Source organism: Panthera onca, chromosome D2 (assembly GCF_046562875.1).
Source record: "Panthera onca isolate mPanOnc1 chromosome D2, mPanOnc1 haplotype 2, whole genome shotgun sequence".
NCBI classification, from domain to species: Eukaryota; Metazoa; Chordata; class Mammalia; order Carnivora; family Felidae; genus Panthera; species Panthera onca.
In genome coordinates this window covers 6,716,973-6,744,248 of record NC_138349.1, presented here as the reverse complement: position 1 = coordinate 6,744,248, position 27,276 = coordinate 6,716,973, and the positions used below count along the sequence as shown (strand labels likewise).

General features: G+C 44.4%; 1 protein-coding gene across 8 annotated transcripts in view; it reads left to right on the top strand.

Moving 5' to 3' along the window:
• EDRF1 (erythroid differentiation regulatory factor 1) overlaps positions 1 to 27,276 on the top strand; it is a 46,252-nt gene that overhangs the window by 9,572 nt on the left and 9,404 nt on the right. For 7 of the 8 annotated variants that reach the window (XM_078434940.2, XM_078434943.2, XM_078434942.2 and 4 more), the window contains 17 exons: positions 175 to 296; positions 971 to 1,082; positions 3,820 to 3,967; positions 4,039 to 4,147; positions 4,437 to 4,548; positions 5,983 to 6,243; positions 8,580 to 8,651; positions 8,837 to 8,987; positions 10,994 to 11,182; positions 11,511 to 11,711; positions 13,116 to 13,334; positions 15,464 to 15,687; positions 17,626 to 17,784; positions 17,933 to 18,082; positions 19,645 to 19,798; positions 21,232 to 21,347; positions 22,448 to 22,599. In XM_078434940.2, coding sequence (XP_078291066.1) covers positions 175 to 296; positions 971 to 1,082; positions 3,820 to 3,967; positions 4,039 to 4,147; positions 4,437 to 4,548; positions 5,983 to 6,243; positions 8,580 to 8,651; positions 8,837 to 8,987; positions 10,994 to 11,182; positions 11,511 to 11,711; positions 13,116 to 13,334; positions 15,464 to 15,687; positions 17,626 to 17,784; positions 17,933 to 18,082; positions 19,645 to 19,798; positions 21,232 to 21,347; positions 22,448 to 22,599 — 2,651 coding nt within the window. The remainder of the gene's footprint in view (positions 1 to 174; positions 297 to 970; positions 1,083 to 3,819; positions 3,968 to 4,038; positions 4,148 to 4,436; positions 4,549 to 5,982; positions 6,244 to 8,579; positions 8,652 to 8,836; positions 8,988 to 10,993; positions 11,183 to 11,510; positions 11,712 to 13,115; positions 13,335 to 15,463; positions 15,688 to 17,625; positions 17,785 to 17,932; positions 18,083 to 19,644; positions 19,799 to 21,231; positions 21,348 to 22,447; positions 22,600 to 27,276) is intronic. The other variant, XM_078434941.2, reaches the window with a different exon arrangement.

Genomic DNA, 27,276 nt, shown 5'->3' with positions numbered 1-27,276 from the left:
AATCCACTCGATCCTGAAAATTGCTTTCTAAACATTCTGTGATCTTCTAGCTCTGTGACTTTAATTTACTTTGTCTTCTTTATCTTTTTCGAGTCTTTCTGTGACTCATGGGGGGAAATTATGGATCTCTTGTTTACTATGTAATAGTCTTTCCCATTTTGTTTTAAATCAAAGGGTCTTAAAAACGATTTCGTCCGGAACATCTTATGGACATTTGAAGATATACACATGTTAGTTGGCTCCAACATGCCTATATTTGGAGGAGGCAGATACCCAGCAGTCAGCCTACGTCTCAGGTAAACCAAAAGGATATTCCTTTAGAGTCTGTGTTTCATCTGCTTTCACTAAATCTCTTTGGGCATTATCACCTTTCTCTGGGTTTTTTACCTTCCTCCTGGGCCCCATGAATTGAGATGGGCACGGTAAGGAAGAGGGGTGCTATCATCAGCAAATGCTGAAAGCCCTGTAGCTGGGTTTTCATTCCAGTCCTTAATGAGTGGAGTTGGAGATCTGTTGCACAGGCTTAGTCTTCTGTCTGAATGTATAACTTGTAAGAATAGGCTATCATTAGTTAGGGGGATAGTTTACCAGCTTCCTACTAACTGATTGTGAACACTTGAGTTAGTACTCCGGAGATATTTCGGCCAGTGTGAATTATAACTTGGGCATTATTACACACGGGTGGTTAGTCTTTCACCTCAGGTTGTATGAGGAGCATGCTGTAGGCTCACAGTCCTCTGCTATCGTATTTACTTCTACTCTTAATGAAAACTTGTACGGATTCCTGTTAGAAACTCAAGCGAAGCTTATGGAAAGATGTTAATACGCCACGTGAGCTACATGTGTGTGTCTCATCAGAAAAGAAAGCGTATGTGGCATTTTTCATCTGGGGAGAAGTGGTGGAAGTCAGTCTCCGATGGTTTTGTTATGGAACATCTCAAACTGAATAATCGGAATTGTGCATTTCTAGGGACAACAACAAGCCGATTAATGTGCTAACTGGAATTGACTATTGGTTGGACAACTTGATCTGCAACGTACCAGAGCTTGTGATGTGTTTCCATGTAAATGGAATTGTACAGGTAAGTAAGACACAGTGTGACTTTTCTAATTTTCTCTCAAATGCAAATGGGTGTGGAGAGTACCTCGCCAAATTTCCCGAGGCCCTTAAATGCCAGGCTGTCTTTTCAGCAAGGAAGATGGCTGTAAATAAATGAATGAGCGTTTTCACATTTGGGTGATAACAGAATTCCAGACATTACAGGAGTATAATTTTACAGGTAATTTGTGGGAAGGTCATAATACGTGGAAACCTACATTTGTAATCCTAGATCTCTGATGTTAACGCCAGGCACTCATAGTAGTTAATTACCTAAAAGTGTCTGTACAGTGGAGATATTTGTACACTGAACAGCTATCTACTCCGTATACGTGGAGTTTTAAGGAAAGACTCCAGCAATAGCGTGTAAAATCAATTGCTTATATAGCAGATTGTTATGGAGCTGGTGGTATTATGAGGCACTTTATCCCCATTGCAAATGTTGGGGGAAAACCACTACCCAGAAAGGTAAAATACTAATGGGAAATAGCAGGGTGCAAAGAAAAAGATAGGAGACCATCGATTATGTGTTCGAAGTGCAGTACACACACAGAAGTCTGGGTGATCGGGGAAGGTGAGATCACTTCTGTTTTGGTCTAAAAGAAAGACTTCCTGGAAGAAGTGGCCTCTCAACTGGGTCTTGAACGATAGCGTCTCGGAAAACAAGAGATGAATGTTCTAAAAGACTAATGTAAGGTGTAAGTAAATGAAGGGATTGATGATAAATACAGCTGGGGGACACAGGATTCACGTAGCAGAATGGCGAATAGATTAGAAAAGCTGGGGTCAAATGACGGAGAGTCCCGGATTCTGAGTTAAGAAGTGTGGGCTCGGTTCACTTAATAATCTGGAATCTGTGAAGGCTTTGTGTCTGGGAGGTGAAATTCGTTGTGTTGGAATCATAATTTGGAGAAGGCACGAGAAACAGACACAGAGGACTTGGAGACAAGACTGGGGAGCCTCGCGTTATCGCGAGCAGCAGGATGGACTTCTACTACAGAGGGAATACTAAGAAGTGACAACAAGAATGGCCAGCATTTACTGAGTACTTGTTTTGTTCCAGATACCTTGTTAAATGCTTTACCTGCATTGCTCATTTGATCTTCGGTGCTCAAATACCATTATTCCCTCTTGATGAAGAGGGAGACTTGAGGATCAGGGCGCTCAAATGAGTCGCCCAGGGCCACGTTGCTAGTAAGTGGTGGTGCCAGTATTTGAACCTGTGTCTGGCTGAGGCCATCCTTTTAACCATTGTGCTCCAACCCAGGGGCCTGTTAACACACTTGCTTGGGTCCCTTAGTGTATCGGGATAGGTGGGATCTGTGTATCTGTCAAAGAAAGGAAAAGAAAGGGGGCGCCTGGGTGGCCTAGTCGGTTCAGCGTCTGACTTTGGCTTAGGTCATGATCTCACAGTTTGTGAGTTCGAGCCCTGCCTCGGGCTCTATGCTGACAGCTTGGAGCCTGGAGCCTGCTTCAGATTCTGTGTCTCCCTCTCTCTGCCCCTTCCCTGCTCATGCTCTGTCTCTCTCTCTCTCTCTCTCAAAAATGAATAAACGTTAAAAAAAAAAAAAGGAAAGCAAGGTTGTATATGATTCTGATCTGCACCCTGGGTTGGGAAACACTGTACCATTATCCTAAATGGCAGCCTTTAAGGAGAGGCTGGGGCAGGAGGGGGAGGTGCGTCAGAGGGAATCCCAGAGCCTGGGGACTGGAGTAATGGTGGTATCCTTGCCTGAGATGGGACACTGAATTGGTTTAGGTGAGGAAGGGGGTCTCTCTGCGATCGTGTGTTCTGCTTGAAGAAAGCATCGAAATGCCCGTGAGCATTTTGAAGTTGCAGGCTTTAGAGAAGGTGGGGCTAGAAAGAGAATCTGAGGCGCCATCTGCTTGGATACTGTTGAACTTCATCACCATGGGAATCTTCACCTCCAGTGTTGGAGCCTTTCCCCATGTGGGTGAGAGGGAAGGGGGCATTCAGAGGGAACGAGATCCCCAGTAGCACGGTATACAATCCAGGAGAAGAGCATCTTAAGGAAGGAAGTTACAACTTGGGGCTTTAGGTGAACGAGAGGGATGAAAACCAACCTTGGGAGACTGTTGGTCTTATTTTCCAATGGCTTTGGAGTTTCTTAAAGTGTGGTGAGAGGCATTTAGGGAAGTGTGAACAGAAGAGAAGCTAGAAACATGGAGATCCTCTAAAAGTCGTGGTAGTCGTGTCCACGCAGCCTGCGCTCTCACTGCCGCCTCCCAGCCCTGTCTCCCTGTCTGCAGAGGGGTAGAGTCTGTGGCCTCAGGGAAGAGGACGGTCTACCGAGGAGACTGTCCAGGGGAGTCCAGTGTCTGGGGGGGAAGAGCTTGCTGGGTGAAGTCCGCCTTGTCTACCACCCTCCCAGGTGAAAACCACTAGGTAGAGAGAAGAAAGGGTGTGCTATGAGCTGCTGCACGTGAGGACCGGAATAGGATCCCGCCTAAATCTGTGGTTCTAAATTGGTGGTGATTCTCGCTTGAGACTCACTCCTGCGGCAAGCGACGGCATTGCCGACAGGTGGGTCCCATTTCCTTCAGGACGCTGGAGCCATAAAAAGACTGAGAAGCAGCGCTTGAAACTCTTCCAGGCCGCAGAGATCTCTGACTGCAGGATCTATGCATTTGGTTCCTTTTTAGTAAGAGAAGTGTTGCCGCCTAGGTGTTTTCCTGAAAATGTATTCTGTGTTTTGCAGAAGTATGAAATGATAAAAACAGAAGAGATTCCCAATTTGGAAAACTCGAACTTCTCTACGAAGGTCATAAAAGACATTGCACAGAATATTTTATCGTTTCTGAAATCTAACTGTACCAAAGAAGGACATACCTATTGGCTGTTTAAAGGTAAACGAATTCTTGAATGACCAATAATGATTGAGCGACTCCAGTAAACTGAGGTTTGTTTTCCTTTTCAGCAAGTGGGAGTGATATAGTGAAGCTCTACGATCTCACTACTCTTTGTGAAGAAACTGAAGACAAGTACCAAAATCCGTTCACAATGCCGGTGGCTATTCTCTTATATAAGTGAGTGCTTGGAGAAGTAAACTGAATTAAATTTTAAGATGTATGGCCACACTATCTAGGTTAAATCTCTTAAATACCCTTTCGGTTTTTGTGGGTTAAGAGACGAAGTATGTATATATGTATACAGACTCTGTCGCTGTCCACTTGTAGGGGATGAATGCCATATTCAAAAGATACGGTAATGGTTTCTTGTATTTCGTATACTATTAGAAGGTAGGAGGAGTATGCTTATACTTGAGTCTCGCAGAGAATGAGGAATGGGTGTGAAATGATACAAATATTTTTCTAGGGTTGCTTGCAACATGATGATGAAGAAGAATCAAAATAAGAAACACTACGGGACTATTAGAACATTGCTTCTTAATTGTGTTAAGTTGTTGGACAAAAGCAGACATCCTCAAGTAAGATTAACATTTACGTGTTCTTGAAAAACAGCCTAGCATTCTGATAGAGAATTGTTGCCTACACATTAAAGCTGCTAACGCATAGTCTGAACTGCCCCATTACGGCAGCCCGTAACCACATGTGGCTGCTGAGCACTGAAAATGTGCTTCATCTGAATTGGGATGTGTCTTAAGTGTAAAATACACATTGAATTCCGCATGTTGTGTGTACACGTCGCATGTTGAAATGATCATGTCTTGTGCAGTGGAACAAATACATTAACATTAATTTCCCCAGATTTTATTTTTTATAATTTAGGCACTAGAAATTTAAAATTTCCTATGTGGCTGGCTTCCATTACATTTCTCTTGGATAGCCCTCTTCTCTAAATTTAGGACTCCCGTAATTTTAACTGAGTAGTGCTGTGTTTTTCCTTTTGTCTTACCGCGTCTAGAAGGCAGAGAAACTATTTTACGGTATCTACAGTATCTTTTAAAAGATCCATTTACACACGTGGACCTTGTTATCACTTTGTTGTGTAAATTAGGTTCGCACTCCATACTTAAATGTACACAGCCTCTCTCAAAACAATCCTTGAGCCGCGTGCCCCACGATTTCCCATTCTCCTTACCCTCAGGTGTCTGAATCCGACAGCGGCTTTGTGGTTTACTGCTAGTTGTATCCCATTTACATTAGAAAAAGTTGTGTCACATGTGCACTTTTTTTTAAAGGCCCAAGTTAATTGTCGCCACATCCAGTTTGACTATAACAGTTTATCCTAGAGACTAAACCAAGAGAAAACTTTTTTTGAAGAAAAGTGGCAAAATAATTTCTGACTTAAATATTTAATTGATGGAGGTGGTGATATTTTGTGGAAATTGGATAGTTTATGTGAAAGTTGGAAACTGGTGTTAAAATTATTGAATGTGATCAAGAATTAATAACAAATAATAGAGTGGAATAATAATGGTAATACATAAACACTAATTTTACAAGATGCCCGGATGGACTTTTCCTTCATTAAGCTAGTGGAGGTTTTTTTCCCCCTAGAACCAAGGATCCTGTAACATGTATTAGTTGCTTATTAAAACCCTTATTAATTCATAGCTTATAAAGAGAAATTCTGGTTTCTCAGTTAATATGGAGTGTTCTCTTGCTAATACTTCAGTTAAAACACTACACATGTGAAAACTTTTGTCACCAGTTGCCCCCTTTTTTAAGACGGTGGGCTGGGGATGGAATAATTTCGGGAAATAAACATACCAACCCAGGAAGATTTTATGGCAGACCTTTGACTTGGGACCAGTTCTTTCTGAGTGTAACGGTCTGGTGGAAAAAGCCTGTTGCAGACCTCCAGAAATCTATTAGTACAGTAGTAACATTCATTCTGCTTTAGAATGCTCAGTTCTGATGATAATCACACATATTTCTTTTTTTTTTCTTTTTGTAAGATTATTGCTTCAGCCAATTACATGCTTTCAGAACTTTTTCAATTAGATGAACCTAAAAAAGAAGAAAGTTCAGAATCTCCTTTAAATGAAAATTCTGATGAAAGTTACAGTGAAGAGGAGGAAGAGCTGGCAGACAGCGATGAAAATGGATCCTATGGCACCGGTTCTGATCCATCAGATGATAACAAAGCAGTAGCTATCATTAAGTCTGTTGGAGAATTGTCAGTTCCGGAGAAATACAAATCCATTCATCAAATCCGAGTAAGCGTTTTTGTTAAAAGTTTTACCAGTGGTTAATTGAATACAGCTAGCCTCTCAAAAGAAGGCATTACTTCGGGAGATCCTTTATGGTCCACGGTCAAATTTGTAATTGCCCCAGGGTAACTGATCCAACATGCAGACCGATGGCGGGCAACGTGCAAATCGCACATCAGTATACTAATTTTTATGTAGGAGACTTTCCTTTGCAGTGACCAGCAGGTAGTCCTGTCTCCTCACTAGGGTCTTCCTTCTCCGTTTCTGGGTTGCTGGGAAACTGCATATATTGCTTGGTGAACGTAGAATAAGTAGACAGGAGGTGGCTCATTGGTCCATTTGCGAGGAACCTGGTTCCTTATCCCAGGGCTACAGGACAGGACTTTTTCAGTGACTGGACCATGTCAGCTCGATTGAACATATCTCTGTCCTGGTCAAGGTCTGGTCGACTCAGTGACTGGGCCATGTCAACTAGGTTGGACATACCTCTGTCCTGGTCAAGGTCTGGTCGACTCAGTGACTGGGCCATGTCAACTAGGTTGGACATACCTCTGTCCTGGTCAAGGTCTGGTCGACTCAGTGACTGGGCCATGTCAACTAGGTTGGACATACCTCTGTCCTGGTCAAGGTCTGGTCGACTCAGTGACTGGGCCATGTCAACTAGGTTGGACATATCTCTGTCCTGGTCAAGGTCAGATAGACCCTAACAACTTCCCACCCTTGGATTTCTGGTGATGTGGATTGCATTGACTATTCTTCTACCGTCAGTCTTTCTCCAGACATTAGAATGAAGTTTCTCTTTCTGAATCATAACTACCTTCCAGTCCACCCTGTGATCAAATCCAAGTCAGCCTTAAAAGACACTGGCTATTCGCTGAACTGAGTTATGGTCCTATTTACAAATCATCTCTTAACGTAAGCTCAGAGTTTAAACTTTCAGGTGGAAACTTTATATCCGGGGAAGCTTTTAGAGGACCTCGCTGTCCCCATAAAACATTGCCTAGCTTTTTGACTTCCTGCACTCTCCCTCTCCTTTACCTTCCCCTCACCGCCTTTTTTCCTGCCTCGAGCTCGTCAGGATCATGCCCAGTGGAGGCATCTGCCGTTGCTTGTGCTCAGCACGTCCCGGAAGTTTGCGTGGTTGCCTTTCTCTAAGCCTTAAATCCTCATGAAAGTGTCGCTCCTTTCAGAGACCTAGACCACTCTGGCTAAAACCATGCTGTATTTTTCTGTCCTTCATGGAGGTAGTGATCTGTCCCTGAGGTTTGTGTTTGTTTTCCTTTCACTAAAACAGAAGCTCCCCGTAGGTATGGACCTTCTTGTGTCTCCTGTGTCTAGAACACATAGTAGGTGCTCCGTAAATACTTGATTAAATGACTGTGGGAAAAGTTACTGTCCATCCGAGTTTTCGTGCACTTTCAGCTTGAACTCCACAGTAGAGTTGAAAAAACTGTTTTCTCTGATTGTAAACAGAACTTCTGCAATCAATAATTTAATGTATTTGGGGAACTGCGTTGTAAAGACCCTGGATTTATGGGTCTTTTAATTAAAAGATTTTAAGTAGGTGATAATTAAAGACGTAGTGATATGTTAGTTGACTTTTTTTTTTTATACATAGACCGTGATTTTTATTGCTATCCGAGGCACTCAAAAATACAGTCATGGTATTCCTGTAAATGGGTCTTTAGTGAGCCTTGCCTTATAAAACATACTGTTTGAAGTACAGTCAGCATGGCTTCCACACCTCCGTTTCAGCCTCCTGTGTCTGTGGACAGATTACTTCACATCTGTGCTCGCTGTAAAATGAGAACAGTGATTCCAGCCTTGCAGGAGTCCCCAAAAGTGACCTGCCTCACAGAGGCCCCTACACATACTATCACTTAGTAGATGTAGGGCGTTAACTGGTTCTGCTCCTACTTAAGCACATAAATTATACGCCGAGACCACTGGCGATCCTCGTTAACTTATTGCCAAATTGGGGTACTGTTAACTGCGTGTTGCCAAGTAGCCGTGCCGACCGGGGGCCACATTGCCCTCTGAGATGGGGTACGCGTTTACCTAAAACATTACGTTCTTGCTGTGTCGTAACAGAATTATGTTTAAAACTTTAAGAATTGAAAGTCACATACACTTGGGAAGATCTTTTCATCAGGCAAGATTTTTGTTGATGCTTGTATCAATTTAATGTGCGGTTAAGGCGGTACGTTACCTCACGAAGCTGAATGCGTAAGCAAATGTTGAAGTTATTGACGTGTGGAGTTTTAGTAATTCCCATGAGCCGAGAGCTGTGGAATTTGTCATGGGGGCGGCCTACTAATCACTTGAAATGTCTGTTTCTGAAGCCCAGTTGCACCTTTCCGGTTTGCCATGACACCGAGGAGCGCTGTAGACTTGTGCTCAGCTATGTTCTGGAGGTAGGCCTTCGTTCAGTCTTCACTGTTTCGGTGAACTTGCACTTGGTATGCACATGGCACTTGTTTGTTGGTGACTAAAGTCTATTTTCAGAGTGTAAATTTTCCTACATGTGTTCAGTGCCTTGTATCTCGTTTACAGTTGACCTTCCGTTATGTGTGTGATAACTGTTTCTCCTTGCTTAAAGGGGCTAAAATCTGTGGATAGCAGCATTAAAAAAGAAAGCGATCTTCCTGCAGCTGACCCCAACACCCCGATCCCATTAAAATATGAAGATGAATCCACAAGGGGGGGTCCTGAGGGTCTGGAGAAGCAGATGGCCTTGTTTTTGGACAAAAGTAAGTTGGATTGATGTGCAAATAAGGACTCTTCTATAGAATGGTGTACTAGTCCTTTATCGGTGGCAGACTTCTGTCAATTAAGGCATTCATTGAAAGGAATTCAGGAAAAGGATGCCATGTGAATGGAAAGTAGGGGGAAATACCGTTTCATTCAAAGTATGAAACAGAGGATAATTTTGATCCTTTATAGCTACTCCTAATAAGTTCTCCTTCCCCCTGCAGCAAAGAGCTGATGCCTTCGGCCCAGTAGGGTTCTCCTAAGAAATGACTTCAGTTAAAGCAGCTGAGTGTTGAAGAGCAGACTTAGGAACCAAACTGCCTCGCTTCAAATCTTGGCTTTGCTAGGGCAAGTTCCACTTCTTTGAGCCTTGTTTTCTCTCCAACTGGAGACAGTGGTGCCTGTTTTAAAGGGTTTTATATGGATCAAATGAATTAATGCATGTCAAGTGCTTAGAGTCGCGGCACACGTGAGCCCCATAGAGTTGTTGGCTGTTGTTACCCCGTGGTTCTTGAATAAACCAGAAAGGTCACTTATACGTTGTCTGGTTGGTTCCTCAGGAAAGTCACTTCATGAAGAGCATGTGGACTTTTGAAAAGTCTGTCTTGTTTAAAAAATGTTTTGGAAGCCTGTGTGTATGAAATACCAAATGCTTTCCTGACTTTTCTTCTCTTCATGAACATAAGTTGTAGGTGGGGAAGTAAATTTATTTCCCTGGCGTTGATGTAGTGCTTGCTGTGTGCCAGGCTTGAGCCCCTCTGCAGTGAGAACACCAGGACTTGAGACATCGCTGCCTTTTTTATGGTATTTTTTTTTTTTTTTTGAAATGCCTTTTCTTCCTTCCTTTCTCCCCAACTCAGCTGTTGAAAATCCCGTTGATGTATGTTCAAGATCTTTATGCTCCCGTCTAGTCAGAATTGATTCTCTTAACCACTTTGTCCTTGAGCACTTAATTTTGTCTTCTGCTATAGTTAGTTGTGCCGAATGGTTTTCTGCGCGCACACCAATATGGTTGTGAGCGAAAATTGTGTCTTCTTCATCTCTGGTGTTCTCGCAATACCTCAGGTGCAGAAAGTTCATGCGGTAGCAGAGGGAAAAGAAATCCATGCATTAAAAGAAACCATAATAGAGATTGTGCCTTCATTGCTTTGAAAGACTTGTGTCGTTGCTGATCGAAAAAAGAGAATCTTGAGGCTGAGAGACTGGGGAGGGAGGGTTCCTGCAGCCATTTTGTTTTCATCTCTGTACTTGCACTTAATCGATTTTGCTGTGGTTTATGTTAGCAGCCCGTCTGCACCTCTGCTCTGGGAGATCTTCAAGGAAGGAGGCCATACAACAGCATGTCACTGTTTCTGGTGCCTAGGACAGTGCTTGGCACAAAAAATGACCATTTGTTAGATGAAGAAGATAGTAATAGGCTGGACTTTAAGTAAAGAGTGTTCCTGGGAGAGGAAATAGTCCACTGCGGGGGGGGGGGGTGTGTGGAAAAAATAGGCCTCTGTGTAGGCAACAAGCAGTAACTTGACTTTGGCTGATGGGTAGTAGGGGTGGAATACCGCGGAGGAAGACAAAAACGTCCTGTAGGAAGTGGGGCTAAGGCGCATAGACAGGATTTAGTAAGAGGTGAGAAACCATTTCAGTGTTCTAGAACAGGGGTTCCACCGCAATTAAAGTTTGTTTTAGAAGGGTAAACTTTCTGGCCGGTTGGCATGTAGACTGGAGAAAGGACGGGCCAGTCATGAGTTTAGTTACATGTGACCCTGAAAGAGAATGACAGAGTTAACGGCTGCAGGGAGCAGAAAGCCTTCAGAAATCCCAATGAGGGTCCATTGAAACGCTGCCATTATACTCTGTTGTTAAGTAGTAAAGCACAGTAGTTACCGGTCTTGTTGTAGTTATGCTACCTAAACCTGGACTGTTTCTGGCAAGAAACAAATTATTTTTTTATGGTGAGACTTAGGTTCAAATAAAACGTGTTGCCTTCTCTCCCCCTCTCCTGTCATAGTGGGCTCCCTTCAGAAGGGTAATTATTCCAGCCAATCTGGAATGATCCCTGGTTCTTGGCAACATAAAATGAAACTCCAGCTGATTCTCAAGTCATCAAAGGCCTATTATGTTTTGTCTGATGCTGCCATGAGTCTTCAGAAATACGGAAGAGCGTTACGATACATTAAATTAGCTTTGCAGAGCCACGGTAAGTCACTGTAAATTAATATGTTTAATAGGCATCGGGAGGGAGAACAGAAAAGGCATCTGAATCACAATGGAATTTCACTCCTGTTTCTGTTGTAAAACTTAATTTTGAAATAACTTTCTGTTCTTGAGTCTGTTACTCAGTATTTTATTTTCTGCTCTGAGTGGTTAATTATCCCTTCCTTTTGACACCTAGGAAGCCATATGTAACGTAAGAAACTTCGGTACAGTGGTACGAAGCTCTCAGCTAGTAACAGATTTTCTTAATAATCATTATGTTAATTTTTCACGCACCAGTGTCTTTTCTCTTTGCCGTCCTTTCTGCCTAGATACTTACTGCTGCCTCTGCACCAATATGCTTTCTGAAGTGCTGCTGTTTCTTTCTCAATATTTGACGCTCTGCGGTGATATCCAACTAATGCTGGCCCAGAACGCAAACAACAGAGCCGCACATCTTGAGGAGTTTAATTATCAAACAAAAGAAGACCAGGAGATCCTGCACAGCCTCCACAGGGAGTCCCCGTGTCAAGGTGCGTCGGCCAGGCCTGTGACGCGCACCGACCGGGGTGTGTCCGGAGAAGTGGCGGGAACGTTAGCGTTCCAATATTGCAGTTCTGTTGTTCTGCTCTCTTAACTTTAAAATCGAGTGTGATTCCGTGTGTATTTGTGCGTAAAGTGGTTTCGAAATCGTTCTAGTTGTAAAATTAGAAATTCTCAAATAACGATAAAATAAGCTCTAAGTCAGCTGTGTTGACCTTTTACTCCTCTTTCCATCCAGGTTTTTCTAGGTGACCTTGCAGTCCACTAACCAAGCCGTGATTTTCTTTTGAAAAGGAATTAACAGTTGGAAAAAGTGAATGAATTACCTTCTGAATGATTTCCAGGGGCTCAGATACAGAGATCATTTTTTAAACTTCGTTCATAGCTGACTATCTTAGGGAAGATATATATATATTTCTTCTGGAGTTGTGAGATATTAAAGCTCTGAAATCGGAGTATTATTCCTAGCGGCTGTATCCCTGCCTCTTTCGGTACAGTCGTCAGCACACTGCAGTTAGGGCAGTAAGTGAGCCAAGAGATCAGTCCTTTTACTTACCATGGAATTGTCTTCTTTTGCTCCTGAGATGTTTATTACCTGATACCCACCTCCCAAAAACTTTTGGACATGTAATATCTAGAGAAGTACACTGGGGAGAAATGTAGTATTTCATTTTTTTGCCCTCTCTCTTCCCCTTCTTTCCTTCTGAGTTTCTCAAATGATCATTTTATTTTCATAGACACAGTGAGAAAACCTTCAGTGTGTTTTTACCACTCCCATCAAATTAATTTCATTGAAAACACTTGTTTGTGAGCGTGGCATTCTCTCATGTTCCAGTGTTAACGGCAGTAGCACTCCCTTTTCCCTTCTTGAATGTTGAGCCCTGCACTTAAGTCTATTCCATTCCCACTCCATAGCATGTTTAAGTCTTTGAGCTCAAGTCTTTAAGGTAGTAGCTTCTTCAATGAGTTAAACTTACATCGCAAGCCATAATGTACTTAAATAGCCTCTGGTAGCAATCAGAGCTTTATTTCAAGAACTATTTCCATTGATTAAAAAGAAAAAAAAAAAGATTTACTCTGTATCCACAAACAACTTTAGGCTTGTACCAGTAAGCAGGTGTACTTGGTAAAATCCAGGTCTTGGGAAGTTTTTGGTATTTTTAGGAAAATATTTCTTATTCAAACATTAATATCCCAGGAAAATATGGTTTTTTAAATAAAGGATCTTTCCTTTGAAACTTAATTTTAGTTGCATTGATTGAATCTTAGGTTTATACAGTATTAGATTTATTTTGTGGTCTTAAAAATGTGAGATTATGTAGATACTAAGGAAGAAGGGTTCATGTGACTCACGGTGATTTTTTTTTTTTTTTTTTTTTTTTTTTTTTTTTAAGGATTTGCATGGGCAACTGATTTGTCTACAGACTTAGAGAGTCAGCTTTCAGTTAGTTGTAAGTGTTATGAAGCTGCTAATGAAATCTTGCAATTTAGTGACTTAAAAAGCCAAAACCCAGAACACTATGTACAAGTATTGAAGAGAATGGGTAATATCAGAAATGAAATCGGTGTGTTTTACATGAATCAGGCAGCTGCACTGCAGAGTGAGAGAGTAGGTGAGTATCTCTTTGGAGTCCCTTTATTGCCTATTCTGGTAGAAAATCATGCTGGTTTTGTGGTTTCGGCAAAGACTTGTGGCATTTGATTTTGTGTATAAAGGGGTGCTCTCTTAAAGAATCTTTTATTCTTAAGTTCTTGAGAAATAAAAAGCCATTGCCCTTTGAGAGTCCTCATTTCCATGTCCTCCTTTCTGCATCTGATCCGTTCAAAAGTGAAGCGCACAACCAGCCGGTGCTAGGCTCTCCCCTGGGTATGCAGCTGAAACCTAGTTTCTCTTCCGTGTCAGGAAGCCAGATAGAAATGTAAATCTTTGGAAAATGCCATGAGCACAAGTGCAGTCCAGAAGAGTGGGGACAGAGGTTCGTTGAAGGTGTGAGGTTCTTGGAGGGCTTTTGGGGAGAAGGTGGTTCGAGCAGGTTGGTACGTGATACACAGGATGTCGGCAGGCAGATACGGGAAAGGGGGTGCTGTCCACACTGAGTAGGCAGCCTAGAGAAGGAGCCAGAGGTGGCGCGGTCCAGTGGGTGGTGAGAGTAACGCGGGGGCCTTGTGTGATTCAGGCACAGGCTAGTGGATTCAGCTGGGCCCACACCGAGTTTGAGATACCAGCGGACATGTGAGCAGAAGGTCTCGCTCAGTTGTTGGTTAGGAACCTGGACTTAGAGCTATTTGGGATAGCAAGGCGCAGGTTGGGGAATCGCTCGGATGGAAGGTGGGGGGATAGTTGGAGCCATGAGAATGATGGCAATGTAAAGACTGGACCCGGTGTGAGGAGGCGAAGAGCTGAGAGGAATGAGGACAGCAGGTAATCTGAGAGCGAGAGAGAGTGTGTGTGTGTGCGCGCGTGCGTGCGGTGGTCTGTGGCCTGTGCTTGGCACGAGAGATACGGAGGGTCCGCGCTTTCTACAGTGTTGCCGTATTGGGAGGTTTGGGTGGCTCAGTTGGTTAAGCGTCCAACTCTTGATTTCAGCTCAGGTCATGACCTCACGGTTCATGAGTTCAAGCCCTGTGTCGCTGTTAGTGCGGAGTCTGTTTGGGATTTCCCCCCCCCCCCCACCGACTTGCACTTGTAAAATAACTTTAAAATTTTAAAAAGAAAATGTTATTATATATATATTTTTGAATGTTTATTTTGAGAGAGAGCTAGCAGGGGGAGAGGGGCAGAGAGAGAGGGAAAGAGAATCCTAAGTGGGCTCCCGGCTGTCCGTGCAGAGCTGACACAGGGCTTGTCCCGGGAGCCGTAAGATCATGACCTGAGCCGAAATCAGCAGCCTTAACTGATCGAGCCACCCAGGAACCCACATGCGTATTTTTGATTGAGAAGTAAGAACCTGTGCTTTTAAGGTGCGTTTGGAGGAGGACGTTGGTGGTGAAGGAGCATCAAAGCGATAGAAACCTAGGAGGGTTGGATACAACACAGATTCCACCTCTCATAACTCCATGGGACCATGTGTTTTGAATCTTCATAACATCGTGCTTTGTCAGATAATTTTATTGGCTTGTTTTATTAGTTAAGAGTGAAGAAGGGCCACGTTTTCATATTGTATTAGTCTGCTCAGGCTGCCATAACAAAATAGCATAGATTGGGTGGCTTAAACAACAGAAATTGTATTTCTCACAAGCTGGAAGCTGGAAGTTCATTATCAAGGTGCCAGCAAGGTTGGGTTTTTCTGAGGCCCCTCTCTGTGGCCTGCAGATGGCCACCTTTTAGCCATGTCCTTAGTTGGTCTCTCTGTGCAAGCCCTGGTGTCTGTGTCTCCTCGAAAACCACCAGTCATGTTGGATTAGGGCCCATCCTATCCTCCTCGAGCTGTAGTTGCCTCTTTAAAGGCCCCATCTCCCAATACAGCCACACTGGGGGTAGGGCCTCACCGTGAATTTGAGGCGAGTGAGGACAATGATAGCAGCTCAGCAGCTCGCCGTGGTGACTCCGCTTGGCCGCTTCCTTAGCCGTCCTGTCCCTGCCCTCCTCCCCTCCTCCCCTCCTCCCCTCCCCCCCTCCCTCCCTCCCTCCCCTCCCCCCCTCCCTCCCTCCCTCCTCCCCTCCTCCCCTCGTCCTTCCCTGGGACACACGGGGTTTACACTGATGTCCGCTTACGTGTGGTTTTTTCTTTTTTGTGTGAAGTGAGCAAGAGTGTGTCTACTGCGGAGCAGCAGCTGTGGAAAAAAAGCTTTTCTTGTTTTGAAAAAGGAATCCACAACTTTGAGTCAATCGATGATGCTACAAACGCTGCCCTTTTGTTGTGTAACACGGGGAGACTCATGCGAATTTGTGCGCAGGCGCACTGTGGTGCCGGTGATGAATTTAAGCGGGAGTTTTCACCGGAAGAAGGCTTGTATTATAATAAGGTAACACACCTGCTTCCATGTCGGACGTCATCCACTTCTGCCGAATCGGCCCTCAGCTTTGCCGTGGCTCCAGGAAAATACCATACATCTAATGAGAGCTGTGGCGATGGTGTGTGACGAGACAGTTACAAGGCTTAGAAACCGACCCTAGGATGTGGAGAATTGAGTATAGAAGCTGGCGTGTTGAAAAGACGATCAGTGGGTTGTGTTGGCATAACCAGAGAAGACATCAGGGGGCAGGCGGGGTAAAGGCTGACATGAAGGGAAACTGGGAAAGTGCCAGGAGAAGATGAAGGAAGAGCCTTTGGGATGGGACGGGACGGGACTTGCCTCGCACGATACAATAAGTAGGAAACAGAGTAAACGATGGACATGTGTAAACATGTAAAAAGAATGGTTTTTAAATGTATAACAGAAAGCAAAATTGAAAAGCACACCACAGTCTCGTGAAAATATTTGTAACCTATGACAGGTCAGAGGTTAATAAACCCTTCATATATAGGGAAGAGTTAAAAACCGTCGAAAATAGGGGCGCCTGATCGGCTAAGTCGGTAAAGCACGCTACTCTCGATGTTGGGGCTGTGAGTTCGAGCCCCACATTGGGCATGGTACTTACTTCAAAAATAAGATAATCATTGAGAATAAACGGCCCCAATAGAAAAAAAGGCAAATAATCTTGAACAAAAAATTGGTGCACGTTAAAAAAAAATGGTTAAGATGTAAGAAATTTCAAATTTTACATTTTTATGAAATTTAAAAATTGAGTTTCTTTTGTCTATCAAATTACCTGCAGCGTAGGAGAGGGGGAAGGAACAGGCGCGCTCCCTTAACAAGTACTTCAGAGCTCTCGGAGCATGCTAGTGAAGCATGGTCACGGCATGCGAGGTTGTAAAGGGAAAGTGACTGTGTTTCAGGGGGTTTTTCCCACTTTACAGATACACAGAGAGTAGATAGTTACAAGACATGTAGAAATTATTGCCGGGCGGTGGAATTAAATGTGATTTTATTTGCTTAAATGTAATGGGCATGCCTTTCAGGCAGGGGGCGTGGGGGGTTGCTTTTTTATAGTCAGGTAGCAGCGATTTTTTTATCCTTAGACTCTTCTAGTTATTTTTTTTCTCGTTTACTAGTTATACAAACAAATTTTCGTTTAAGAAGGAGAAAAACGAGGGGCACCTGGGTGGCTTAGCCGGTTGAGCGTCCGACTTCAGCTCAGGTCATAATCTCTTGGTTCGGGAGTTCGAGCCCCGTCGGGCCCTGTGCTGACAGCTCAGAGCCTGGAGCCTGCTTCCGGTTTTGTGTCTCCCCCTCTCTGCCCCTCCCCTGCTCATGCTCTGTCTCTCTCTCTCTTTCTGTCTCGAAAATACACAAATGTTTAAAAAAAAAAAAACTATAAAAAAAAAAAGAAAAACCAAAGGAAGAAAATGCATCCTCATGCATGAGCAGAAGTCAGAAAGCACCAAGGCTTAGGGACTTGCCATGGAAACGTGGACTGGCGTGCGGTCAGCCACTTTAAGTAGCTTTTCTTCAGTGAAACCGTTTCATAGATCGTTTGTTCCTTTCATAATATTGCCCTTCTGTAAATTGTCCCCAGATCAAATCAACATCTGGGTGACTTAAAAGGATGTTTTGTTTGATTTAATTTTTTAAATTTTTTTTTTTTTAACGCTTATTTATTTTTGAGACCGAGAGAGAGCACGAATGGGGGAGGGTCAGAGAGAGGGAGACACAGAATCTGAAACAGGCTCCAGGCCCCGAGCCGTCAGCACCGAGCCCGACGCGGGGCTCGAACTCACGGACCGCGAGATCGTGACCTGAGCCGAAGTCGGACGCTTCACCGACTGAGCCACCCAGGCGCCCCAAGGATGTTTTATTTTTAGTATGCTGTTGGCATAGATTTAAACTGAGTGAGAACTGTGTCTTTCCCTCCCCGCACAGGCTGTTGATTACTATTTGAAAGCTCTAAGGTCCCTGGGAACGCGAGACATACACCCAGCCGTTTGGGATTCAGTGAATTGGGAACTGTCCACTACTTACTTTACTATGGCAACTCTGCAGCAAGACTATGCGCCATTATCTAGAAAAGCTCAAGAGCAGGTAATAATATTTGCTGGGCTAGAAAAGGAGTCTGCAACTTTCAGCCTTTAACAGATCCTGGACGTATTTTCCTTAACAAGCAGTATTTAAATACTTTTAAGATTATAGGCTTGTCATCGTTTTCTCCTCCCCCTTAAAAAAAACCCAGATTGAAAAAGAAGTCAGTGAGGCTATGATGAAGTCCCTGAAACACTGTGATGTGGACTCGGTGTCTGCTCGACAGCCTCTTTGTCAGTATCGAGCTGCGACCATCCATCACAGGCTGGCGTCCATGTACCACAGTTGTCTGAGAAACCAGGTACTGCCTTTGCGACCTCCGTTCGATGCCAAGTCCATTTAGAAGCGTTCTGGCTGTTGGTCTTCCGTCTCAGTGTGTGTTTGTAATGCCGCGTGTTCGGTTAGCTGCTTTCGAATAATTTGGAGCGTAGGTGATTTTTCCCTCTCGCCTGCGCCGCGTTTTTTCCTCTTACAAGTTGAGTGGGTATTAGTTGACCCAGTTAGGTCCCCTCCGTGTGCTCCCCCTCCCTGCTGAGTCTCCCTCCACACCCACCCAGAGTAACTGCCGTCCTGGACTTTTTCGTTATGTACCCTGTTGGACCACTTAGAACAGTGTGTTTACGTTTTACCTGGTTGTGAACTTTATAGATCAGATCATACCGTACACAGTCTTCTGTGGTTTATTTGCCTTTCCCTGGACATCGTGTTAGTGACATTCCTCCCGGTCAGTGCATTTTCTAGTTCAGTAGCGCTCATTTATTTATTTATTTTTTTTTTTTTCAACTTTTTTTTTTTTATTTATTTTTGGGACAGAGAGAGACAGAGCATGAACCGGGGAGGGGCAGAGAGAGAGGGAGACACAGAATCGGAAACAGGCTCCAGGCTCCGAGCCATCAGCCCAGAGCCCGACGCGGGGCTCGAACTCACGGACCGCGAGATCGTGACCTGGCTGAAGTCGGACGCTTAACCGACTGCGCCACCCAGGCGCCCCAGTAGCGCTCATTTAATGACCGTACCACAGTTTGTTTATCCTCTCTGTGATTCCTGAACTTTTGGGGCCTTTCAGTTTGAGGCTATTAGGAATAATCTGTGATTGTTAATTATTTATTATTTTTCATTAATTATTGAAAGCTGTGAACAGCCTGGTACATGAATCCCGGTACTCAGATGCATGTGTGTCTTAAGAATCCGTTGCAGCCCAGGTTGATGGTGCATTCCTCCAGAGAGGTTGTGTGGCTTCTACCAGGAATCTTGTGTTGGAAGATTCTCAGGGATGTTTTTTGTTTGGTTGTTCCCCCCCCCCCCCCCCCCGCCTTTTTAAAATTTGTAAATTTGTTTGTTTTGGTTTTTTTGCTCAGGACCAAGATAATTTGTCTTGCAGTCCCTTGGGCATAGGCTGTGTTCTGGGTACCCTCAGCCTGAGAATATTGTCCTTTTGAGGTCCAGCTTAACCACAGAGGATTTCTCTTCATGTTCCACTGCCCCTGGACTCTCTAGCCCTTGCCCCGGGAGGTCCTAATCAAAATTCAGGCGTGTCCAGGTGGCCTGATATCCCCAAGGCAGAAGCAAGCCTTAGCGTTCCAAGACCGTGCGATGGGGAAAGAATTTTCTTTTCAGCACATGGTGCTAGCACAGCTGGATGTCCACATGCCAGAAGAATGCACTTGGACTCCTACCTCACATCATATACAAAAATAAACCAAAAGGGAATTAAACACCTAAACGTAAGAGCTAACACTGTTGAAGACTTCTAGAGAAACAACACTAACGTTTAGTGATCCAGAGACTTAGTTAAGTAGTTATTGTGAAATAACTGAAATACTGTGAAATAACTCAAGGCTTAGGATTTGTTTTTGATTCTAGGTTGGTGATGAACATCTTAGGAAGCAGCACCGGGTGCTCGCAGATCTTCATTATAGCAAAGCTGTTAAGCTTTTTCAGCTTCTGAAAGATGCTCCTTGTGAACTCCTTAGAGTGCAGTTAGAAAGAGTGGCGTTTGCGGAGTTTCAGATGACCAGTAAGTCTTACGTTTTCATTTCTCATGTTTGTGGGCATCGACTTAGTGTGGGATCCTCTTAGAGTGAGGCAGACCCGGAGATCTCTCTTGATTATAAATAACGTTTTCTTTTTAATTTGCCATAGTTGATGACTTCGGGTAGGGGCCAGAAGTCTCTACACTTTTTGAAGTTTAGAAAATAGGTTTGATTACGTTCAGTGACCTATTTATTTCATAGAAATAGTGAAACGTAGCCCCCGCTCCCTTATTTGAAAAAATGGGGCAAGTCAGTTGAGACCATCAGAGATTAAATCATCACGAACGACTTAGGAAGGGAGAAGCGGTGGTAACGGAGCGGTGAACCCCTTGAAACACGGTGGGTACGGGCAGCGGTGGATTGTGGCAGCAGAACCGTAGGCCCGCGCAGGGCACAGATCCGTGGGAAGGGAAGGGCTGGACGAAAGCGAGCGTGCCCGCTCTGTCCGGGCTCAGCCACAGCAGGGAGCAAGCTGCTGCCGCACACAGAGGGTGTTTGCCCGCGTTCTCTCACTCGCGCCCACCTGCTCCCTTGTGCAGAGGGGTCCCTGGAGACCTAGCTCTCGTGCGGTAGAGACCCACGTTCATTTGAAGTATGGCTGCTCATTTGGTTTTCTTTCAGTTGTTTTCTTGTATAAAATTAAAACAAACGTGCTACTTACCCACGTGGAGGACTCTTCCAGGGGAGTGTCCCCCGAAGGATGCACAAGGAAGTCGCGGCACTGCGGGCGGGGCGCGGGTGGCCGGGAGGAAGTCTCTCACCCGGCTCTGATTTAGACTTGGCGCATCTGTGAAAGCATGGCCTGTCCAAAGCCGGTTTTAAAAATCCTGTTTACTGAGAGTACGTCTGTTAACATTTTGCCATCCTACGGCAGGATTAACCGCCACACTCTCTGGGAGCGGGTTTTGGGTGACCTTTCTTGATTTACATCTTTGAATTTTCTGCCATGTTTGAATTCCTTCGAGAGAGCAGGCATCATTTTCATAAAAACAGTAGATAGTGGGAACAAATTTGCTGAGATAGGATAAGTATGGTTAATTTCCCTTTAAAAATTGAGTACCAAAAAAAAAAAAAATATATATATATATATATATATAGAGTGAGAGAGAGAGCGAGAGCGAGAGAGAGAGAATAGAATAGAAACATTTGCTTCCAGCTGGTTTCTTTGCCTTAACACTCAGGTCTTTCAGGGAGGTTGGGTTGTCACCCTCACAGAACCAAATGGTGCAGCAGGGAGACGTTGTGATTTTTGCTTTGTCTAGGGATAATTACTGAAAGCTGGATTGAGAAAACCTGTTGAGATTCTCATGAGCTACCTTTACGGGATTCGAAAATCAATGTTCAGTAATACATTGACATTGGAATGGTTTCTAGATTTATATTGAAAGGGATGATCATTTTGTGCTTCATACTGTAGGTCAGAATAGCAACGTTGGAAAATTGAAAACACTATCTGGGGCTCTTGATATAATGGTGAGAACTAAACACGCATTCCAGCTCATCAGAAAGGAGCTTGTAGAGGAATTTGACCAGGTAAATGGAGAAATATTTATCTTTGGTTTTTGTGTGCCTTAAGCTAAATGGTGAATGTATATAGTGGGCGTATGGTGGGGGTGAGGTATGTATATTGTGTGTGTATATGCATATGTAAATGTATGCATATATATATGTGCTTTGCGTAAAAACACATTAACAGTGATGTATTATATTTTCTTGGTGGAATTATTAAACTCTTTAAGTTGGAACTATACTTTGTGTTAAATACTTTTTTCTTTAACCACGTAGACCTTAGTAAGGCTCTGATAGTGTAACGTCTCTGTTTTCTTTTATGGTTTTTGTGTGTGTGTGTGTGTGTGTGTGTGTCTTTTTTATCATTGTTCTGGTTTTGTTTTGTTTTTTTAAAGGAAGTGACTGGTTGTTGGGTTTTTTTTAAGTTTTTTTTGAGAGAGAGAGCAAGTGCCAGAGGGGCAGGGAGAGAGTGAATTCAGAGCATCCCGATGCGAGGCTCGAACTCACAAACCGTGAGATCGTGTGAGTCCAAGTCAAGAGTCCGACACTGAACCGACTGAGCCGCCCAGGCGCCCCTGTTGTGTTTGTTTTTAAGAAAGAGGCACGTAGCTCTTGTATAACTTCCGGTAAACTGCCAGGGAGCAGTTGAACGATGAATGGGCTTCAGCAAGCTCCTTGGAAAGCATCTCTGGTTTGCCTGGCTTTCCAGCATTCATGCCACCTTCCGCTGGGGCGAAAAGCTTCCCCGAGTCCCCATCGCACGCCAGCCTGTCCAGCCCCGCTCTGTCACGCCCCGTCGAGCATCCGTTTTCCTCCTGCTCTGTCAGTGTGCACTCGGGGGAAGTAGGTTTCCATTCAGGATTAATTCCTACATAAGTGCCTGTTAGGTGTGAGACATTTTTCTCGGCTTTTAGTCTGTCGGACGATCTCCAGGATGAGGGGCTCGTCAGGGCCCCTGCCACCGACGGGCTGTGCCTGGGGGAAAATGACCTCGGGTCTGCTTTTGGTTTGTTTTGTTTTTTGGCTCAAACGTTTACGGGGTGGACAGCACCGCAGCCCCATCCCTGGGTGCGGAGCCGTAATCGTCCGCTAGCTGAGGCGAAGTGACCTTTTGTCGTTGGTAGCCGAAGAGTGACGAGAGCGCTCCAGCCGCTGATCCTTCGCCTGGTCTCAGTCGAGAAGAAGTGATCAAGCTCCTCAGTATATTTGAATCTCGGTTGTCATTCCTTCTCCTTCAGTCCATCAAACTGCTGTCTTCAACTAAGAAGAAAACGAGGTAAATGGAATTGTTCTCTGGAAATTTCTTCTCTAGCACCTTACTTTGTAGAAAGGTAATTTCTACTGACCCCGGGAAAGGATAGGTTGTATTTGTTCTTGTTTTGTATGTGGCGACCAGGGATTTAAGTGGTGCTGTGACCTGTTAAACCAGATGAGACTCCTCGCAGTGTGGCCTATGATACAGCGAAACTGTAGAAACGGATCTTGCTTCTAAGAGTAAATACCCTGTTGGTTTTAATATTTGCCCTGAGAGAGATGAATGACCCTGGAATGAAGACCTCGACTGTTTCTAATAACCCTTCTGAGCATTGTCGTTAAGTGGGAAGCCAGGACTACAGTTTGGATACCTGGCACCAAGTGCACCGATAGAAAGGAAGCAGATGACAGAATGTCAGAATCCGTGTAATGCCCAAGAACTTGGTGAAAAGAGTGAACGTCTTGGCAAAAAATGTTCTTCTACACCTGTATCAGCTTATACAATTCTGTTGTTTTGCCAGACTTCTTATATTGGCGTTTTAGTTTAACTTGGAATTCTAGCAGTGAGTACTGGATCAGGAAGGTAACATAAATAATGTCTTTGTTTATTAATTTTTTTTTAACGTTCATCTACTTTTGAGTGAGAGAGAGTACGAGCAGGGGAGGGGCAGAGAGGGAGACACAGAACCCAAAGCAGGCTCCAGGCTCCAGGCTCTGAGCTGTCAGCATGGAGCCCCGACGCGGGGCTGAAATCCACAGACCGGACCGTGAGATCATGACCTGAGCCGATGTCGGACACGTAACCGACTGAGCCACTCAGGCGCCCCGATAACGTCTTTCCTTTTAAAATATACGTACAATCTGGCCATATTACAAAATTTGGAAAATAAGGGGAAAAAATCATTCATCTTAACACATACGTTGTCAGTTATCCCATGCATGTTTTACCAATTTATAATCTTCAGATACAGGTAATTTTTGTCTCTATATTTTTTTATTATTTTTTTAATGTTTATTTGTCTTTGAGAGAGAGGCAGCAGGTGAACGGGGGAGGGGCAGGGAGAAAGAGAGACAGAGAATCTGAAGCAGACTCCAGGCTCTGAGCTGTCAGCACAGAGCCCATCTATATTTGTTTTAATTTATACATAGTAAAATTTACTTTTTTGTGGCATACAGTTCTTCAGGCTTTAACAAACACTTAGAGAACTGTGTCTCCTGCCAAAATCACCATCCGGAACCGCTCTGTCACTTCAAGAATTCTCTTTTGCTGCCTCTTTGTGGTCGGCCCCAGGATTTCAGGGAGAAAGCGTGCTGTCTTTTACCATTAAGTGTAGCATCAGCTGTGGGTTTTTTATAAATGCCCTTAATCAGGTTGCAAATGTTCTGGGGTGCCTGGATGGTTCAATGAATTAAGCGTCTGACCCTTGGTTTCAGCTCAGGTCATGTGATCTCACAGTTTTGTGAGTTTGAGCCCCGTGTCGGGCTCTGCTCTAGCTGGTGGCACGGAGCCTGCTTGGGATTCTGTCTCACTGCCCCCCACCCCGCCCTTTGCCCCTCCCCCACTCACACTGTCTCTGTCTCAAATAAACTTAAAAAAATTTTTTTTAAGTTGAGAATGTTCCTCTCTGTTCCTAACTTTTATCATTAGTGGATGTTGAATTTTTGTTAGATGCTTCTGGTCTAAGCATTGAAATGACCACATTGTGTTCCTTCTTCAGTGTGTTAATGTGGGGCTCATTGAGAGGTGTTTTTTTGTTTTTTTTTTTTTTTTAAGGTTAAAGCAGCTTTGCATCCCTGATATACACTACACTTTGTTGGGATTTATCATTCTTCTTAATATCCCTGGGGTTTCGTGTACTAATACTTGATTTTTGTGTGTGTTTGTGGGGACGATTCTCTCCTGTTAGTGGTTTTGTCTGCTTTTGGGAGTAGAGCCTGCTGGCCTCATGAAATCAGTGTGCCCGTGTGTCCTCATCTGATTTTTAGAAGTGTAGAACTATTTCTTCCCTAAAGCTTTGTTAGAATTTACCAGTGAAAGGATCTTAACCTAGAGTTGGCTTTATTGAAAATTTTTCACAAAGAGTTTAGCTTCTTTTCATAGATAAAATTTTCTGAGTGAATGAAAGTCTTTTTGTCTGTTGTCAGATGTATAGGTTCACAGTATTCACTTACTATCCTGCTAATGTCTAAAGGTGTTTGTAGTGGTAGCTTTTTTTCATTCCTGATATTGGCAACTTTGATCTTTTTTTTTCCCCCCCCTTGGTCAGTTTGGTTAGGAATTCATTGGTTGTATTGATTTTTTTTTTTTTTAATTTTTTTCTAATGTTTGTTTATTTTTGACAGAGCATGAGAGGGGGAGGGGCAGAGGGAGAGGGAGACACAGAAACAGAAGCAGGCTCCAGGCTCTGAGCTGTCAGCACACAGCCCAATGCCGGGCTCAAACTCACAGACTGTGAGATCATGACCTGAGCCGAAGTTGGACGCTCAACTGACTGAGCCACCCAGGCGCCCCTCCCCCAGCAGTTTGAACCTGTTGTTCCTGGGTGCCTTGTGATGGTTTCTTCCCTCTTCGGTGTTTTTATTTCTCCTGCTCCATTGTCTCCTGTTTCTCCATGGTCCCAGCTGTTCCTGTGCTAGACTGATCTTCTGCATAGCTGTTATGAGTTCCCTTGCCTTTGCACCCTTTTTCGGGGCAGCAAGGGTTCAGTGTGATTTCTATTAACCTATCTTCAGGTTCGCTGATTCTTGATTTTAGTCACTTACAGTTGAACTTGTTGAAGGCATTCTGTTTACTGTGCTCATTTCTGCTATTCTTACTGGGTTCTTTGTGTGGGTTCCACCTCTCTGCTGAAGCTAGCCAGTCTGTTCTTACGTATTGTCCATGTTTTCCATTTGAGCCTTTTGACACAGTGATCCCTGTCCTTCTAAATCCCCTGTCGGAGAGCTCCAGCATCCGTGTCATCTGAGTCTGGTTCTGCTGTCTTACACGTGTGGTTTCCTTACCTTTCTACATCTCTTGATTGTGGGAAACTGGACATCTCAGACTGAGGGGCATCATTTTCATCTCTCAGGAGTTTTTACACCTTTAGGAAGGGGGGTTGAGTTCAGTTTCCTAGTCTGGAGCTGAGCTGTGATTGAGATATTTTTTTGTCACTGCGGTTACTTTTTCACGAATCACAGGCTTCAAGTTCTCGAGCAGTGCCTGGGCTTAGTGTGGAGCGGGTCTCCTGACATCTATCTTACCATCTACTCCACCTTTCGCTTTAGCATTTTCATGAGGAAGGTGTGTGGCACTTCAGAGAGGCTCTGTCTGCACCCTCTTAGCTCTAGTCCGGAGTCCTTGTTCCGTTCCTACTTGTCCTTCGGTGCGTCTAGTCTGTTGTGGCGGGAAGGGCGTTGGCCAGGCCTTCTCCTTTAGTTTGGGTAAACCTCTCTTAGGCAAAAACTGGGTCTCTGAGTCTCCGCGTTGGGCCTCACAGTGCCCCTGCCCCAGGGGAAGAGTGTGCCCACCCCCCCCCCCACCCATTCACTGCTCTGTCTGCATCGACTCTCACCAGTGCCCGAAGGCTGACATGCCTTGTTGCCCTCCTCTCCCTCCTACCCGCTCCGACTCCACCCTGCAGATTAAGGCTTGCTTTTTTTTTTTTTTTTTTTTGCAACTTGATTTTATTTTATTTTTTTAAATTTTTTAACGTTTCTTTATTTTTGAGACAGAGCATGAACGGGGGAGGGTCAGAGAGAGAGGGAGACACAGAATCTGAAACAGGCTCCAGGCTCTGAGCGGTCAGCACAGAGCCCGACGCGGGGCTCGAACTCACGGACCGCGAGATCGTGACCTGAGCTGAGTCAGCCGCTTAACCGACTGAGCCACCCAGGCGCCCCTATTTTTATTTTTTTAATACAATTTATTATCAGATTGGTTTCCATACAACACCCAGTGCTCATCCCAACAAGTGACCTCCTCAATGCCCATCACCCATTTTCCCCTCTCCCCCATCCCCCATCAACCCTGTTTGTTCTCTGTATTTAAGAGTCTCTTATGGTTTGCCTCCCTCCCTCTCTGTAACTTTTTTTTTTCCCCTTCCCCTCCCCCATGGTCTTCTCTTAATTTTCTCAGGATCCATATATGAGTGAAAACATATGGTATCTGTCTTTCTCTGCCTGACTTATTTCACTTAGCATAATACCCTCCAGGTCCCTCCATGTTGCTACAAATGGCCAGGTTTCATTCTTTCTCATTGCCAAGTAGTATTCCGTTGTATATATAAACCACATCTTCTCTCTCCATTCGTCAGTTGATGGGCATTTGGGCTCTTTCCATAATTTGGCTATTGTTGGGAGTGCTGCTATAAAGATTGGCCATTCCCTGGAGAGGAGGATCTGGGTGGGGTTGCCTGCCCCTCTTGTAGCTGTAGCTGGTCCCGTTGCCCAACCCACACGAAGGGCCATTTTTAGGACTCTCACCAGGTTTTTTATGTGAGCATCTGGTGGGGTCCTTGAAGAAAAGCCTATAAGGCCAGGTGACCTCATCCTATACCTGCAGCTCCCAGGGGCCCCAGGGGCCCCACGCTCCCTCACTCGGCCTCTCCCGGCTCGTTCGCTGTTGTAGCTAAATCCTTAGCAGTTTCAGAGTCTGCCGCAGGCCAGGAAGTACTTCTCCCTCTCCCTGTCTGTCCTTAGTCTGCAGCCTCGGTGGCCC